The sequence below is a fragment of the Mercenaria mercenaria genome, chromosome 10 (assembly GCF_021730395.1).
Source record: "Mercenaria mercenaria strain notata chromosome 10, MADL_Memer_1, whole genome shotgun sequence".
In the NCBI taxonomy this organism is placed as follows: domain Eukaryota; kingdom Metazoa; phylum Mollusca; class Bivalvia; order Venerida; family Veneridae; genus Mercenaria; species Mercenaria mercenaria.
The window spans coordinates 53,187,368-53,207,098 of NC_069370.1; the positions used below are offsets into that span (position 1 = coordinate 53,187,368).

The 19,731-nt window shown below is 35.0% G+C and overlaps 1 protein-coding gene across 1 annotated transcript; it reads left to right on the forward strand.

Annotated features, from left to right (window-relative positions):
• The first annotated feature begins 1,614 nt into the window (after positions 1 to 1,614).
• LOC123561548 (lachesin-like) lies at positions 1,615 to 18,488 on the forward strand. The gene is made up of 7 exons (XM_045354002.2): positions 1,615 to 1,811; positions 10,022 to 10,134; positions 11,249 to 11,510; positions 12,153 to 12,313; positions 15,017 to 15,218; positions 15,842 to 16,090; positions 16,881 to 18,488. The coding sequence occupies exons 1-7, from the start codon at positions 1,757 to 1,759 to the stop codon at positions 16,997 to 16,999; spliced, it is 1,161 nt and encodes a 386-aa protein (XP_045209937.2). The 5' UTR covers positions 1,615 to 1,756; the 3' UTR covers positions 17,000 to 18,488.
• The last annotated feature ends 1,243 nt before the right edge of the window (positions 18,489 to 19,731 follow it).

Consider the following 19,731-nt stretch of genomic DNA (forward strand, 5'->3'; position numbering starts at 1 on the left):
GTTCACAAGGCAAATGTCGACGGACGACGGACGCGGACGGACGCCTGACAATGACAGGTCACAATAGCTCATCTTGAGCACTTTGTGCGCTGGTGAGCTAAAAACTGGATATTATTTTTTAAGGTAATACTGCGCGTTTGATAAACCAGAAGTAAACCAGAAGTAGTGGCATTTATCCAGAAAACGTACAATAAAGCCTGGATTCGGCGTACGAAAATGAAAATCATTTTATATGAATTAATGGCAACCTGTATGTACCTTTATTACAATGGCAATGTCACTGATTTTTCTAAAGTTAAATAATGATATTAAAAACATCTGACACGTTAAATAATTCAAAATAATGTCAAAAAAAAAAAAAAATAGCTTGAAATGTGCGGATCGCTTTAATCATCGTCAAATATCTAAAAAAAAAAAAATAATAATAATAATAAAAAAAAAATAAGCAAAGGACCTAAACATTTTGTTTCACTACGTTATAGGCCATATGTTTATTTGCGACTGTGAGAAGTTTCATTAAAATCTACATTACAGAAAAATTTCTGTTGGCGAAAATGTTTATAAAGTTGTGATTTTCCCATAGATAGACTCCCATTACGAACAATTGCGTGAGGTCCAAATTTTTCAAATCAGTCTAGCAAAAAGTCAAGCACACGACCCTATCATTTTTTAATTGCTGATTTTTAAAATATATTCTGAAGTTTAATCAGTTTCTACATTATAGAAAAAAATCGATCCAAAAGCTAGTGTAACTACCTTTAAGATAATTAAAAATCAACTGTTATTCAATCACATTTGGTTATGAATGAACTGTACTGGTCGGGGCCACCAACCGGCCACTTTTAGAGGTTCTTCGCCATTTTCTCTTTCATTTCCTTCATTACAACTGTAAAATTTCACATAAACATAGTTAGGTGCACCCTCAAGAAGAAGACTTAATTTGTTTACCCCTAACGAATGATTAATGCCCTTTCCAGGGCCGAATGTAGGGTCAACTAAACTACTTACTTTCACTGCTTGGCAGTACCATATATCTGGACAGTTTTTTTTACAACTTATGGGAACCTCTGTCCTGATGACATTTTGCTATGTGATGTGAAAACGAGTCAAAGTATTCATTATTAGCCTGAAAGATATAAATTTTATTCAGATTTTTTTGTTTGGAAAACTGCTGTATGATAGTAAGAAATTCAGTGCGGATTTCCAAATCCCCCATGATAGTTTTATGCTTCAGTATGGATGACGAAATCAAAAAAATGAAATTTCCTCCTCAATAAGTTATTTTTGTCAGATATAATTCCACATCATTATTAAAAAATCAAATGTGTGTTTGACTTATAAAAGATTGTTAAAAATACAGCAAAATTTAGCAGCTACAAAACTGTCTGGTTTGGTGGTCGTCCGGATTTGGTGGTCCTCAACCAGTAGTCTTTAGTAGCTCTACTGAGTATACTGTACTGTATGCAACTCAATTAATATATTTGGTAAATAACATTGAAATAAATAGATAAAATATTTCAGTGAAAGATGACCGTTGGATATCGTACACGCCGCTGACGAAAATATTTCGTTTAAAATGCATTCTTGTTACAGATATTTTTACCTGAAGTCACGTGATACAGGTGACACAAACAAGTTGAAAATTCCGGAAATGAATTTTGGGAATTTTGATAGTAGACTTTTATAATATTCCGATCCTATGAAGTAATATTTTTGTACTTTCAACGAAATTTGCCGCTGTAGGTCAACTTTGGCCATGTTGAAGTTCTACTGGATCGACGCTGCCGTCGTCACTCTGCTTCTTGGCACAGGTATTTTCCCCATGTCAAGTAAAAATGGCGCACATAATAGGAAGTGGCTATTCCTACGGTCCCGTAGGAATAGCCTCACAGGCTATTCCTACGGCTCTCCCGTAGTGAAATAGCCCGCAGGTGGCTATTCCTACGGCTCTAAAGACAGTTTGTATGTCAATCTTGATTTGTTTGTTTTGGGTTTAACGCCGTTTTTCAACAGTATTTCAGTCATGTAACGGCGGGCAGTTAACCTAACCAGTGTTCCTGGGTTCTGTACCAGTACAAACCTGTTCTCCGCAAGTAACTGCCAACTTCCCCACATGAATTATCAGAGGTGGAGGACTAATGATTTCAGACACAATGTCGTATATCAAATAGTCACGGAAAACATACTTGAACTGCATTGTACGGACTTAATTTAAATGGTATATTTTCGAACAAATTGTTTACCTTTTAGTATCACATCGAGAGAGAACTTTGCATGTCAATTTTCAAGAAAAAATTGTTATATATAAGGTGGTTTTGAAACGAAAAACGTATACGGGTGTTGATTTCGCCAGATTCTACTGTATACGCAGAAATTTTAAATGACAGGCAAAATCAAGATATAAAATTTAAAGTGATGATTTTTTAAAGAATCATTTTAAGCTTTTATTCACGAAAAACGTTTGAGGGTGTTGATTTGGACAGAATTTATATGCGAAGAAATCTCAAGTAAAAGGCAAAATCAAGACATAAAATCTAAAGTGTTGAATACTTTTTAAAATCCTTTTAAGCTTTTATTAAGTATATATTTCTACGTGTGCATGCCAATTTTCAAGAAAAAAATACTTATACTAAGTATTAATTAGAAACGAAAAGTATATACAGGTGTACGTTGATTTTGCCTGATGGTCATCGACATGCAAAATTAAGTCATAAAGATTACATGGAGCACTTTGGTAAAAATTATTATCATTTCATTTCAAACCACAGTTTGTGGTTCCCATATCTTGCCATCCAAATTAATTGCCTTATTTTTTCAGTTCACTTAGAGATAATTGTCTTTAAGATATGTAAGTGCTATTTTACATTGATTTAAAGAAAAGGAAGTAATATTCAAATCACTGAACTTAGCGCAAATATCGGTTAAAAACCAATAATTACCGGTATGTTGTTAGTACCAGGTAGATAAATGGTTTATAGTGGTGGAAGAACAATTCATCAGATAATAGTTTGTACTGTTTTTCAAGGAATTTGTTTAATTTTTCAAAGTTTCTTTTTAAGAGTTTTACTTCAGTTTAGACCACAATTACTGCCTGTGCTTGTGAACATGTAGAAAATATTATAAGTCTTCTTATAAAACAATGCATTAGATAAGGGGTTTCACATTCTGAGTACATTTTCATGTTTTTATTGAAAATGGGATAATCTGGGTGAATTCGCCAATTTCACAATAGATACTTATTTGGCAGATGTGAAATAAGTACATGCACTTGTTAAAGGACGTGGCTTAAAGAAGCTGCATAAAAATTTGATCTTTTCAAGGAAAAATAAGTTTTCTAATATCACTTACATTTGGCCTCCATTACATGTTCATTATCATTAAGTCACTGTTAAATTTTGATTGGAAGGTAGGTGCATTTTCTTTCGGGTGGTGATAAAATATTCATGCATTAAGGCTATTATTGCCGGACAGCTACATATTGTGTGTGAAAATGCTTAACATAACATTGACAGGAAAATGTGTCATTTGATGATTTTCCAGTCTTTCTGGTACTAGAGGAAGAATCCAGGCGCTTGTCAGGCACGTAGGAAGCATTTTTAGAGTGGGGAGCTAGGGCGGCGTACATTTTGAAAGTCAGCAGACCTATAACAAACCCAGTTCCATAAAATGTTAAACAACGTTTTTTTTGTTTGTTTTTTTTTTCTAAAAAGTGGTTGTTAAAACCTCAAAAACAACTACAAAACTGCAGGACACAGCTAAAATTGACTCGTTGTCAAAAGATTGTTAAGAGAATTAGCTTAATTGGTCAAATTATTGGGAGGGGGTGCCCTGGGTGTGAAACTGAAAAGTAAACAATTTGTTCGAAAATATACCAGTTGAATTAATTCAGTACAATGCAATACAAGGTGGACATACAAACTGTCTTTAGAGCCGTAGGAATAGCCACCTGCGGGCTATTTCACTATTCTTACGGGAGAGCCGTAGGAATAGCCTGTGAGGCTATTCTTACGGGACCGTAGGAATAGCCACTTCCCACATAATATTGTGACAATTAACTCATGCTAAGTTGCTAACACCATCCACCGTCATTTATGATAATGTCTAACGTTTACTGTTTATACATTATCGCCAATTGCATGGGAGGTTAGAAAAAATAAAAGACTCTGGTTTCCTATGCTGATATGAATTATAGTCCTAAATATATATGGCAGTACCATATATCTGGACATAAGCACTGTATATCCGCTTACATAGAAACTATTCACCACTCAAAAGAAAGTGAAACTTTGCTCGAAACTGTAGTTTACATTTAGGGTCATAATACCTGTTACAGCGAATATCATACCTTGCAAAATGTACAAGAAGCCGGTGTGACACTGACATCATTAGCCGCGTTCTCACACTGGTTTTAGGATTTGTTTGTTTGTTTGCACTCCACGCAGAAACTTGACGATCTTTACACTTCCTTACTGTTTAAAAAGTGTTTTTCAGTTGCATATACAGTTTTCATTATCAAAAATGAAATAAAAGAATCATGTTGGCACAACCGTTCACTAATTTTTGTGACTGATTTGGGGTGCACAGTTGTTCATGCAGACAACTAGTCTACGGACTGGCCATAAACCGGATCCGGAAAACATCGAAAAAGTTGCCTCAGTATATGCAGACAACAAAGACGAATAACTATATACAGACGTTCACCGTCTCGAGGGGGGGGGATTTTCATTCCCGACTAGGTCCAGTTAGTGCTTAAATTTCATAACGGTTACCGGACCTCTAGACAACCCGAACAGGGCTGTCTAGAGGTCCGGTGATCAATATGAATACTGAGATCGGTATTTACAAAGAGGAGACTATGTTTTATCTTTAAAATTGGGAGATATAATTTCAAAAGTTTGCTCTTGTATTTTTCTTGTCGTTTGAAATACATTGTAATGACAAAAACATAAGTATTTATAATTATTTAGTCCTGATGGGGGTGGGGGAAATACGATTGAAAATTCGATAAACAATAAATATCAGTTTTGTACGCTGTAGTGGGAAGCTTTTGTCAAATTCTTGTTTTTTTCTCTGTACTCATGATCGAATTAAAATAATAAACTTAATGTTTTCTGTAGTATTTAAGACATGGATTGTGCTCATGAATTATTGAATTCATTTTACTGCTTCCGTAAATAAATAACGGTGACTACCCGAAATTGCTGTTAAAATTTCATATTCGTGAGTATATATGCTTCTGAACCTGAGTGAGAGCTGATTATAAATAAAATATTTACAAAAATAGTGATAACAGCAACTTTATGACAACTAACCATAACGTTTACCAGCAAATGCTTTGTAGGACCTACTTTATACACTTGTAATACAGTACATAATACGAACATGTATATTGATTACTGGACCCCTAGCCATTTCTATAAAGGAAGGTGCAAAAACCTAACTCCTTAAATTCCCTAATGACAATATGTATATACACATAAACTTTTGTGCAAAAGAGAAGATGTTAGTAAGGTTAAAAACAAGATAAAATAAAAAAGATGAGTACATCTACAATGTACAGCCCAACAATCAATACTGATTATTTATATAACTGGGTACTGCAATTATTATGATGTAAACATCAATGCGGCCAGTGCTGATTTGAATCCGAAGACTGTTTCAACACTTGACTACTTTAATTATATATCATTTAATTTCAAGCTGTGATTTTGCAAGTCCAAATATAAGACATTGTGAGAATATCTATTTAAAGGAAAATTGTTAGTACAGAAGTTGCAAGTTCTTGATCATATCAGCAAGATACAAGAAAATGCAAGCTGTATTTTTAGCTCGACTATTCGAAGAATAGTCTAGCTATTCTACTCACCCTGGCGTCGGCGTCGGCGTCACACCTTGGTTAAGTTTTTGCATGCAAGTACATACAGCTATCATTTAAAGGCATATAGCTTTGAAACTTATTTATTCTTTTTCTAGGTCAATTACCAACCTCACTGGGTCAAGTTCCATAACTCTAACATGTATTTTGAGCAAATTATGCCCCTTTTGGACTTAGAAAATTCTGGTTAAAGTTTTACATGCAAGTTACTATCTCCAAAACTAATGTAGATATTGAATTGAAACTTCACATGTGTCTTCGGGGTTATAAAACTAGTTGATAGCACCAAGTCCCATAACTCTGACCTTTATTTTGGCCAAATTATGCCCCCTTTTGGACTTAGAAAATTCTGGTTAAAGTTTTGCGTGCAAGTACATACAGCTATTACTAAAAGGCATATAGATTTAAAACTTATTTTTTCTTTTTCTAAATCAATTACCTACCTCACTGGGTCAAGTCCCATAACTCTGACATGTATTTTGGCCAAATTATGCCCCCTTTTGGACTTAGAAAATTCTGGTTAAAGTTTTACATGCAAGTTACTATCTCCAAAACTAATGCAGATATTGAATTGAAACTTCACATGTGTCTTCGGGGTTATAAAACTAGTTGATAGCACCAAGTTCCATAACTCTGACCTTTATTTTGGGCAAATTATGCCCCCTTTTTGACTTAGAAAATTCTGGTTAAAGTTTTGCGTGCAAGTACATACAGCTATTACTAAAAGGCATATAGATTTGAAACTTATTTTTCTTTTTCTAGATCAATTACCTACCTCCCTGGGTCAAGTCCCATAACTCTGACATGTATTTTGGCCAAATTATGCCCCCATTTGGACTTAGAAGATCCTGGTTAAAGTTTTACATGCAAGTAACTATCTCCAAAACTACTACAGATATTAAATTGAAACTTCACATGTGTCTTCGGGGTTATAAAACTAGTTGATAGCACCAAGTCCTATAACTCTGACATGTATTTTGGGCAAATTATGCCCCTTTTTGGACTTAGAAAATCCTGGTTAAAGTTTTGCGTGCAAGTACATACAGCTATTACCAAAAGGCATATAGCTTTGAAACTTATTTATTCTTTTTCTAGGTCAATTACCAACCTCACTGGGTCAAGTTCCATAACTCTTAACATGTATTTTGAGCAAATTATGCCCCCTTTTGGACTTAGAAAATTCTGGTTAAAGTTTTACATGCAAGTTACTATCCCCAAAACTAATGCAGATATTGAATTGAAACTTAATATGTTTCTTCGGGGTTATAAAACTAGTTAATAGCACCAAGTCCCATAACTCTGATATGTATTTTGGTCAAATTATGTCCCCTTTCGAACTTAAAACTCTTTTGATATTTAACATTTTGGGTAATAATTTCCTGCTTCTGTGACAATATTTCGAATAGTCGAGCTTGGCTGTCTTACGGACAGCTCTTGTTTAACCATGTAGTGATCAGTCAGTTAAGTTATGTAGCCTATTTCAGTTATTTTTTCAAGCATTTTATAACCTGTATAAGTTATAAAATATAAGTTAACTCAGGTAAGTTATTCAAAAAAAGTCCTTTTGCTGTTCTCACAAAGTGACCTATACAGTGAAATAAGTAGCAATCTGTGGTTAATCAAATTCTCTTTTAGTCTGATCATGACCTGATAAGTATAATGGGATGCTAAGATTTTTATAGCTTTAAACTTTTTGCGTAAATCTTTATCAGCCTTGCGTAAAAAAATTTACTGCATAGCTGGAAAGATAAAGAGTTCAAGGATTCAGGAAATAATTGCATTAGTCACATTCAAAATGAGGAATTGGCACAGGAGGGCTTTGTAATATTTTATGATAACTGAAACAAGTTATGAAAATATAAGCAATAACTCAAATGGGTTATAAACTGCGATAACTTGAAACAGTTACACCCCTGACTGGTGATGTACTGTAAATGGAAATAGTCTTTGAACATCTTTAGATAGTTTGGTTTGCACAGTCCAATAAAATCAATTGCTAATGGAATTCTTTAGTAAGTTATTAAACTTCCGCTCTACACAAACAAAATCAGTTGAATAGTAAAGATCATAAATTGCACTGAAATTCATTGAAATAATCAGCAGTTTATAACTTAGATCACAAATTAATATTGTCAAAAACAGGGTATGATGGTCTAGATTTACCAAGTCTAGTAAAACTACATATGCATCTATATTTTCTAAAATGTTTTGATCCCTTGAACTCATGGATGACTATTCAAGCATTTTGCTCAGTCCATTTTTACATTAAGCAGTCAGTGTTTTACTGTATATATAAATATCTTTAACCCTTAATTACCTTGCTAAATTTCTATAATGAACTTGTGTATCTTTCAATTTGGACAGTATCATTAACTGTATTAAAAGGGGTGCATTACCAAAAAGATACTGACTTAATTAATGGCAAACAGTGCATGTCATGATGTGCAGGCTGATCATGATCTGCACTGGTCGCAAAGGCAGAATTAGTCGTGTCCAGCATGAAAAGGGTTAAAAAAATTTAGGTTATGAATGCAGCCTCATATTATTATACCCCCACCAAACATGTTTGAGGGTGGGGGGGGTATATAGGAGTCAGTTCTGTCACGTCGCGTCCCGTCCCGTCCCGAAATCTATTATCTCAGTTATTACCAAATGGATTTGATTCAAACTTAAAATACATGTTCCATCTTATCACCCACATCATGTGACACAAGGTGCATAACTCTGACACCAAGTTTTCATGAATTATGTCCCCTTTTACTTAGAATTTAAGGTTAATTTTGTTGTATTTTCACTATATCTCAGTTATTACTAAATGGATTTGATTCAAACTTAAAATAGATGTTCCACCTCATCACCCACATCATGTGACACAAGGTGCATAACTCTGACACCAATTTTTTTATGAATTATGCCCCTTTTTAGTTAGAATTTAAGGTTGATTTTGATATATTTTCACTATATCTCAGTTACTACTGAATGGATTTGATTCAAACTTGAAATAGATGTTCCACCTCATCACCCACATCATGTGCCCACATCATGTGACACAAGGTGCATAACTCTGACACCAAGTTTTCATGAATTATGCCCCCTTTTACTTAGAATTTAAGGTTAATTTTGTTGTATTTTCACTATATCTCAGTTATTACTAAATGGATTTGATTCAAACTTAAAATAGTTGTTCCACCTCATCACCCAGATCATGTGACATAAGGTGCTTAACTCTGACATAAATTTGTTACGAATTATGTCCCCTTTTACTTTAAATTTAAGGTTGATTTTGATGTATTTTCACTATATCTCAGTTATAACAAAATGGATTTGATTCAAACTTAAAATAGATGTTCCACCTCATCACCCACATCATGTGACACAAGGTGCATAACTCTGACACCAATTTTTCATGAATTATGCCCCCTTTTTACTTAGAATTTAAGGTTAATTTTGATGTATTTTCACTATATCTCAGTTACTACTGAATGGATTTGATTCAAACTTAAAATAGATGTTCCACCTCATCACCCACATCATGTGACACAAGGTGCATAACTCTGACACCATTTTTTCTTGAACTGTGTCCCCTTTTACCTAGAATTTAAGGTTAATTTTGATGTATTTTCACTACCGGTATATCTCATTCTGATTGGCTTAGAGCCAAAGAGAAGTAACTTTTTTTTTAACTTTTGTACTGAGTTTCTTCCCCTTAAATTCCAGGAATTAGTCTATTTTTAGAAATCCTATTTTTAGATTTTCAATATTTTAGGTATTATTCTAACTTTTTTATTATAAGTCCTATGTAAAAAGTAAATACATTTTTCTGTGGTGACATGGGTCGTAAGACATTTTTTTGTATTCACTTTTAGTGTATCTCTAATATTAGAGATTTTTTTATATTTACTAGTATTACTATACTGGTATTATACTAGTATTACTTATATGTGGAAGCCCAGGATGAAGTACTCCAAAGACTTAAGTATTTTTAAGATTTCTTATGGTTGCCATTCTTCTGTGACAAGACCGTATGGTGGGGGTATGAGTCACTCCTGTGACAGTTTTAGTATTCATGTGGAGTACTACTGAAAATGAGGACAGTGTGTTAAACAAAAGACTAAACTGTTCATATTGTTTGTATTTGATTGACAGTATGGTGTCAGCAGGACCCAGAGATTGTCGATGAAATCATTCCCGAAGTTACGTCACAAGGTGGACAAGCTAAACTCAACTGCACTGTGGTCAACAAGCAGGATGGACACACAGTGAGTAAAATATTTCATAACATCTGGCGTGAGCAATAATATTGTTACAAATATCAATTTTTAGAACAAATATCAATTTTTAGAAACCACAGCATATTTATCTTATTAATATGTTCTAGTACTGTTTTAGATAATAAGTGAGTTTCTGCAAAGATTAAAATTTGTCATTGTACATTTAATGGTAACAATTTATAAAACCTATAATTTTATATTTAATATGAAAAACTGTACAATGTAACCGTTGAAGATGTTAAAAGTTGGAAGTCCTGGCACCTATAAGCTCTTGATATTATATATCCTTCGATCCTTATATTGTTTAACAGTTATTATAGGTAGGTAACTTCCTTATTCTTTTAATTAATTATTATACCCCTAGATTCAAAATTATGTGCCAATGGGCTATGTTGGAGTTGTGCATGTCTTCCCATTGGTCTCCCTGCTATGTTTGTTCTTAACAACTGGGGAGACTTTCATAAGATTTTTTTTTTCAGTTATTGATCAACCTCATCAAGATGACATGTAGAGTGCATGTTTCAGGTTTCTAGGTCAAAGGTCACATTTATAGGCAAAAGGTCAATTAGCTTAACTTTTTGTCTGCTCCAAATAGTCCATTTAACCGCTTAGAAGTTTTCATAAAAACATTAATTTTTAACCTGAGTGACCAACACAACATGCAGAGTGCAAAACCAAGGTTGCTAGGTCCGTGGTCAAGGTCACACTTGGTCAAAGATCAAATAGCTTAACTTTTTCTCCACTCCATATATGTAAACTCCTTGAAAGATTTTCATAGAACAGCAACAGCTGTCAGATAGCTTGGATTTATTTTCAGTTCATCTTCTAACTCACTGGGAGCATTTTCATAAAACAAGCATTAATGTTGACCCCATTAAGTTGAAATGGAGAGTGCATTTATAACCCAGATCACAAGGTTCAAGGTCAAGGTTACTCTTGAAGGTCAAAGATTTTGATCACAACGTTTTACTTTTCCCCGTATCAAAGCAACATTTGGGACTTTTATAATCACCTTTATCAATAGCTCTAGTTTACTCCATGTAACAAGGACTATAATCCCTATACTTATTGGTCATCTGTATATTGACTGCTTTTCTTTCAGGTAATCTGGACATTTTTAGATTCTAAATCTGGTGGTGAAATCATTACCAGTGATGAAAACATATTTGTGGAGAACAAAGTGTGTAAGGAAGGCTCAAAGAAGTATGAGATAGTGAAACGTGAATTCAACAAGCGTATAACTTACATGTTGGTGATAAATTGTCTAGAAGTGGTGGATTATGGGTACTACAAATGCTATATTCAGATCCGAGGTGACGGCTCAGCCTCTTGGCCTTCAAAAATAGGACATCTTATCGTACAAGGTATGTATCATGCAATTGAAGGTCTTTTCTATATAACATTTAGTACAAGTAAAGACTTGTGCTAAATGTAATATGTGAGTGGTCAAAGGTAAAAGTTTAGCATTGGTAAATTGGCCGGTAATTGCATAAAGGCCCTTAGTAACCTGGAATGGATGAAACAACAGACCTCTAGTCGAGTCTGTGGCAGGTATCATTATATTCATCCCCCCATTAACCAGTCTAGGTCAGTATTGCTGGAAACTGCACCAACTTAAATTAATCAATTTTATCACCTAGAACTAAAAACAAATATTCAGGATAACAGATGCAGCCAAGTTGGACTTTGATATCGCTGGTCACTGTGTCACTGACTTTCTCCTTCAAATCTGTTTTTGCTGACTTCTACTTTCCAGAAGTTGATAAATGTTTGTTTATAGCAATGTGTGCCCATAGAAAATGATGGTTTAGATACATTGACAAGATCTTGTTATTCTACTCTTAAAACTTTATAATATTCATTCTGATAGATATGGTGTTAATCGTACGTAGCATTGAAATTTTCATTTACAAGTCATCCATTTTAGTTTTAAAGCTCATTATAAGAGTCTGTGTGGCTGAATAAAATATTGTGTTAAAGACAAAATGTATATATTTTCTTTCCAGTACCACCGACAATTACCAGCAAGAATGTGGCTGTGTTACAGTTAGATGTTGGTCACTCACACAATTTAGAATGTACAGCTACAGGTGTGCCTAAACCAAATATTACTTGGGTCAGGTCAGATGGAGGTCTTCTACCTGGAATAGATGGGGCTCAGCTTAGGGTAGGTGAACTTAAATCTTGACTAAATTAATGCAGATACTTGGTTGAAACTTTAAACAGCAGTTGGATGTGATTGAATAAGATCACTGCGTAAAGTCCCATAAATCTTACATGAATTTGGACAGTATACCTACATGTATTATATATTTTAGATAGAAAATCCATTTTTAAATTACTGACATATCTTTGATAAGTCAGGCATGCTGTCATAAGACTACTGCTCTTGTTAATTATCTTGCTACATTTTAACCTTTAGCCTGCTCGTGGCAACTGATTTTGCCTTTGCAACCAGTGCAGACCAAGATCAGCCTGCTGATGGCAACTGATTTTGCCTTTGCAACCAGTGCAGACCAAGATCAGCCTGCTGGCGGCAACTGATTTTGCCTTTGCAACCAGTGCAGACCAAGATCAGCCTGCTGGCGGCAACTGATTTTGCCTTTGCAACCAGTGCAGACCAAGATCAGCCTGCTGGCGGCATCTGATTTTGCCTTTACAACCAGTGCAGACCAAGATCAGCCTGCTGGCGGCAACTGATTTTGCCTTTGCAACCAGTGCAGACCAAGATCAGCCTGCATATCTTAGTCTTCACTGTTTGCTGTTCAGTCAGTACATTTTCAGTGAACACCCCTTCGAATAATAAATGGTACTGCCCGAATTCAATGATGAACCAGTCCATTTTAGAAATTTAGCAGGCTTAGATATACATATTTATGTCTCATACACTGTTTTGGTGAAATTTTTGTTTCAAAGCACCATCATCTTATTGCCATTTGCTGGTCTACTGCTGCGGTACCACCGGTTATTTGAGGAAGTTTTTCATGGAAAAAAATTAATTTCAGCTGTGACATGTGCATTTACAAGTGGTGTGGTAAATTTTTAGCCCACCATCATCAGATGGTGGGCTATTCAAATCACTCTGCGTCCGTGGTCCGTCGTCCGTCCGTCCGTCCGTCCTTCCGTCCGTTAACAATTTCTCGTTATCGCATCTCCTCAGAAACTACCTGGGGGATTTTGACCAAACTTTGTCAGAATTATGTATTGGTACCCTAGTTGTGTCCCCCTGAAAATCAGACTGGTTCAACAATTTCTTAGTAAGTTATGGCCCTTTGTTTATTTCTATAATTTACATAGATTTATATAGGGAAAAACTTTGAAAATCTCCTTGTCCAAAACCACAGAGCCTAGGGCTTTGATATTTGGTATGAAGCATCATCTAGTGGTCCTCTACCAAGATGATTCAAAATATTTCCTTGGGGTCTAATATGGCCCCGCCCCGGGGGTCACATGGTTTATATAGACTTATATAGGGAAAAACTTTGAAAAACCTCTTGTTCAAAACCACAGGGCCTAGGGCTTTGATATTTTGTATATGACATCATCTAGTGGTCTTCTACTAAGATTGTTCAAATTATCCCCCTAGGGTCAAATATGGCTCCGCCCCGGGGGTCACATGGTTTACATAGACTTACATAGGGAAAAACGTTGAAAATCTTCTTGTCCAAACCACAAAGCCTAGGGCTTTGGCATTTGTAATGTAGCATCATCTAGTGGTTCTCTACCAAGTTTGTTCAAATTATCCCCCTAGGGTCAAATATGGCCCCGCCCTGGGGGGTCACATGGTTCATATAGACTTATATAGGGAAAAGATTTTAAAATCTTCTTGTCAATAACCTACAACATTCAAATTTGGACCACATGTATGGTTTTGAGTGGCAAGATGAACCTTGACATGAGTTGACCTTGATTTTGACCTAGTGACCTACTTTCACATTTCTGTAGCTACAGCCTTCAAATTTGGACCACTTGCATAGTTTTGTGCACTGAAAAAAACTTTGACCTTGACTTTGACCTAGTGACCTACTTTCACATTTTTGAAGGTACAGGCTTCAGATTTGGACCACATGCATAGTTTTGTGTTCTGAATTGGAATTTAACCTTGATTTTGACCTACTGACCTACTTTCACATTTCTCAAGCTACAGCCTTCAAATTTGGACCACATGCATAGTTTTGTGTACCGAAACAAACTTTGACCTTTACATTGACCTAGTGACCTACTTTCACATTTCTGTAGCTACAGGCTTCAAATTTGGAACACATGCATAGTTCTGTGTTCCGAAATAAAATTTGACCTTGATTTTGACCTAGTGACCTACTTTCACATTTCTCGAGCTGCAGCCTTCAAATTTGGACCACATGCATAGTTTTGTGTACCGAAATGAACTTTGACCTTAAGATTGACCTAGTGACCTACTTTCACATTTCTGTAGCTACAGGCTTCAAATTTAGACCACATGCATAGGATTGTGTACCGAAACAAACAAAACTCTTGACACTGACCTAGTGACCTACTTCCACATTTTTGAAGGTACAGGCTTTAAATTTGGACCACATGCATAAATTTGTGTTCTGAAGTGTAATTTGACCTTGATTTTGACCTGGTGACCTACTTTCACATTTCGTCCTTGAAATTGATCTAGTGACCTACTTTCACATTTCTCAAGCTACAGCTTTCGAATTTGGACCACATGCAAAGTGTTTTGTACGGAAATGAAATTTGACCTTGAGCTAGTCAGTAAGTCTTGAAATTTGGAACACTCAAAAATGGCACATTGGTGGGCGCCAAGATCACTCTGTGATCTCTTGTAGTGGATTAGTTGTCATATATACATTTTATTATATAGGTAAAAATTTCCTTCTTTCAGAACACCATCTTGCCTTTGAAAAATGTCACAAAGGAGGACAGGGGCCTGTATAAATGTATAGCTGACAACCAAGTACGTCCCCCAGATCTGTATCTTGTGTCATTGAGTGTTTTCTTTAAGCCAGAGACTATGGCTGTGCAAGACACTGTAGGCCAAGCGCAAAATAGACAGTTTGATGCTAAACTCGAGTGTAGAGTTTCAGGTAATTCTGTATTTGTTTTTAAAAATTTACAGTATTTTTATCTGGAATTTGTATTGTAAGGGTGGCCCTTTGGTGATCAGCATTTAGCTTCACTTTGTCTGTCACACTTTAATTGTTTGAAATAAGTAGTTAGAACTGAAGAGATTTTGACAAAACATGGAAATAAAGATGGATACCATAAAGTGGGAGTTAATGGCACAAAACATGCAATTTTGAATATTTTTAATTATCTACCCTTTTAAGTCACCTGATCATGCAGTGCTCTTGGTGAGCTTTTAGGATCATTGGATGTCTGTAGCAATTACCTTATAGTACAAGAATGGAAAACTTGTTATTACTGACCCATAGTTAATATCTGATGGAAATCTTCCTGTCAGAAAACACTGGCCCTGTTTCAAAACAATTACACAGATATTTTCCTTGTGTGACCCTCTACTGGAACTGTTAAAGCAATTTGTGAACCTCAGATGAACAATGTTGGCCTGTCATGGTGCTTTTATTCACCTAATTCTTCTTGTTGCTATATGCATCTGTTCTGAAACAGTTTGTTTGCAAAAGAAAAAATCATGCCATTTTTGCTACTTAAAGTGAACTTTTGACTAATTGTTTGATACTTTTCACAGGATATCCTGAGCCAGAGGTAGTTTGGTACAAGGAGCCAACAAGAAGCGAGGGGAACACGCAGCTGATGCAACTCAATGACGATGAGAAATATGAAATAACGAAGCTCATTGCCACGACAACACTGCGTTTCCAAGAAGCTTGGTATGTGCTGCGTATAAAGAATGTGGAGGCCAATGATTACACAAAGTATTTTTGTGTGGCAAGAAACAGGATTGGAGAGAACAGACAAACAATTATTGAGCTTTTTGGTAAGTTTCTGATTGTTATAGGGCTAAATACGGCATTTAAATTTTGTGATGTAGTCTGGTGGGACATGCGGCATCCTCCATAGCTATACTGAGCAACATTTGATAAAAATGAAAGCGAAATAAAAGTATCAAACCCCTATTGAAGAATAAGGGTTACATTGATGTGTATAATGTCAAAACAAATACTTCAAAGCTTTCAGTTTGCCTGCTCCTTGTCAATCGTCAGGAAATACTTGCAAAAAAAGGTGGCACATTAATTGCTGCTTATCCCATTCTACCATAGTAAAGAAATATACATACAGTTTTACCAGTGTCCATAAAAAATAGTCATCCATCTATAGAGAAATACATGCAGCATAGTTTGTTCAGTTAACCATATGGAAGAATTAATGGATAACCATTTATTAAAATAACCAGATAATGACTTACCTACTTATTATAATGTTACTTTATTATTTTCTTTTTCAATAGTGTTTATTACACCTAAATACTGGCTGTTAAATGTAATAGATAATACAAAAAGTGTGATATGTAAAAGACTTAAGTTTGACATATACTGAAATAGATACCGGTACTATAATAAGTCCTTAAAATTTGTCACTCTCCTGACTTTGAATAGATCTTCAAAGCTTGAGTCTTGCTTCTAAATAGTAGGGATTGCCCATCTGTTGGAATTTTTACAATTTATATCATGTATTACATCATGTTTCATCTTAATTAGTAAAACTTTAATGTTATAATTTCATTTTGAAAAAAAAAATCAGCATGCATATTTTGATATTTTTTTCAGAAACTATGGAGTGTCAAGGGGCCAACTGTCCATCATTTGAAGCGCAGGGAGCATCAGCAATATCAGTATCTATGTTGGCAACTGTTGCCATGGTTACATTAGCCAAGCTGATTTTGTAACAGTGATCTGACTTCAGCAATCTATATATATGCAGACATTCACAATTTCATATCAGTCTTAAGTCTTAAATTATATCCTGTATTGTTGTTCCTAAAATCCGAAATAAGATCATTATTAGATAGATATTAAGAGGGGCAGATAAATGCAGATCTGGTCAATTTTAATGATACACAACGTAAAAATTATACGTGCTGCAGCAACATTTTAAAAGCTCTCTAGAAAGATTTCTGAAAAGGCAACGCAGGTGTTTTTAAGAGAGCCTTGATCTGTAGAATTTCGTATTTAACAAATAATACATGGCATTTAGGTACATAATATTATGCAAGTTTACGAATTGGACAAGATGGATCAAAAGTGATATACTGAGTGGAACTGAGGTCCATATCGCAGTTTTGCCCAGTTTGTGAACTGTGTCATGTATCGTTTGTTAAACAGAATGCGGATCAAATTTTTAACATATAGATCTAAAACTAGTAATGTGGCCTAGAAATGGTATGGGTACAGTGTCATAGGGGAAAAAACCCATCTGTTTAAACCAAACTCTTTGCAGTACAGACTGGGACCAGTCATACTGTTTTGACCAGATGTCATCACAGTAAATAATGGAAGAAATATGCACATGAGATATAATATATTATGTAAGGCTCATGCAGCATTTTCATGAAAGGAACACAAAGAAAAGATCTGTATTTTGAGTTTATTCCTACGAACACAGTCATGTTTTTTCCTGCCAGAAGGATATCATACAGTTTGATGCTACAAAACTAGACAAAAAATACATTCCTTATTTCTAATGTGAACCAATTGTTGTATATATTTGTACATTACATATCTTAGAAAGTGTATACATATCATTTACATTTTTATACATATATTTTTATACAGGGAAATAATTGTTAGTAAGAAAGGCTTTGTCATTTTTACCTAGCATATAATTGTACAAAAGTCATTTTTCATCCTTCACTACCTAAGTACATAAAACGTTATAGCAGTGCTATGAAATTGTTCTCTTTTATAAGTATTTCATTTTGTTGGAAGGTTTTGCAGATGTCATTTTTAATGCTCAAAATTTAATCAATTCTATCGAGTAGAAGTTCAAGAAAATTCTTCTTAAAATAGTAAGTAGCACGTGCTTAAAGTGTAAAACATATGTGAAATCTAGCATAAATTATATGAAATCTGCCTACTCATATGATACCATACGATACTGTAAATGGGTTTTTTAATCTTGAAATATTAAGATATTTTCGTATTTACACACAATATGGATGTGTGTATTTTTTCTCATTCTTTGTAGTCCTGTTTGGCGCCATATAACCTATACTGTGTTGGTGCGCCGTAAAACCCAAATAAATAAATTCTCATTCTTTATTAATGTTTTGTCATAATTAGAGCATATTATATAGAAACTTTGGTTGTATTTATTGTAAATATCTGTACAGTACTTTTCTAACATTTCCAAAATTAAAATATGTAATTTTCAAAGAATGCTGGTTTTTATTTTATCTTGAAAATTGGTATGGTTGTTAACTCAAGTATAAAAACTTGATGCACAAGGGCAACATGTCGAGCTTCTCTCTCCCCCCCCCCCCAACCACACCCTCTTTTGACCCAAAACTGTGACCTTGGCCTTGGAGATACAGTCCATCTCATTGAGTTAAGCATTCATACCAAATCTAGACAAGATACCTCAATGCATGTCAAAAGTTATGGGCCAGACAAGATCTGACCTTTGACCTCCAACATTGACCTTGACCTTTGAGATAGGAACCTGGAGTTTGCGCATGACACTGTCTCACTGAAGTTAAGGGTAAATGCCACAGTTGCTTATACAAATGTATGTGTATATAGGCAAAAAAAATTTCTGTGGACAGAATTTCTTTAAACTTTGTGTACTGAGTGTCATGTTTAAAATGGAAATATGTATTAAAAATCATAGGTACCCAGGCTTGATCTTGAATTTTCTGCCCTTGACAATCAGAAAATACTAAAAAATTCCAATTTTCAAGGACAGATAATTCATGATCAAGGCAAGGAAACTCTGTATTTTAATTAATATTTCTGTTTCAGACTTCATTTGAGGTCGGTATACAAGGTTTAAAGAAATTCGGCCCATGGGAAAGGCCAAGACTTTGCTGTATTATTTTGTCATGTTAATAGTTAAGGACATTTGCCACAGTGCCTATATTGACATTGGGCAAAATTTTCTTACAGACAGAATTTCTTCTTTAAACTGTGTTTACTGACAGAGAATCAAATCAAAAACAGAAATATGAAATCAAACAAATCATACGTACGCAGCCTTGGTCATGAATTATCTGCCCTTGAAAGTCGGAAAATACTGAAAAAATCTATTTTCAAGGGCAGATTAAACTTGATTCTCAGTCAGTACACAAAGTTTAAAGAAATTCTGTCCATGCCGTATATACATAATAAGCAACTGTGGCGAGTACCCTTAACATTCATGCCAGATATAAACAAGATTCCTCAATGCTTGTTAAAGTTATGGGCCGGACAAGATCAGATATGACCTTTTTACCTCCAACTGACCTTGACCTTCGAGATAGGAATCTAGGGTTTGCACATGACACTCCGTCTCACTGAGGTTAACATTCATGCCAAATATAAACAAGATTGCTCCATGCATCTCAAAGTTATGGTCCGGACAAACAAATCCAGACGGATGCACATCCACACGCTGGCACAAACATACACCGAACAGCCATTTGGA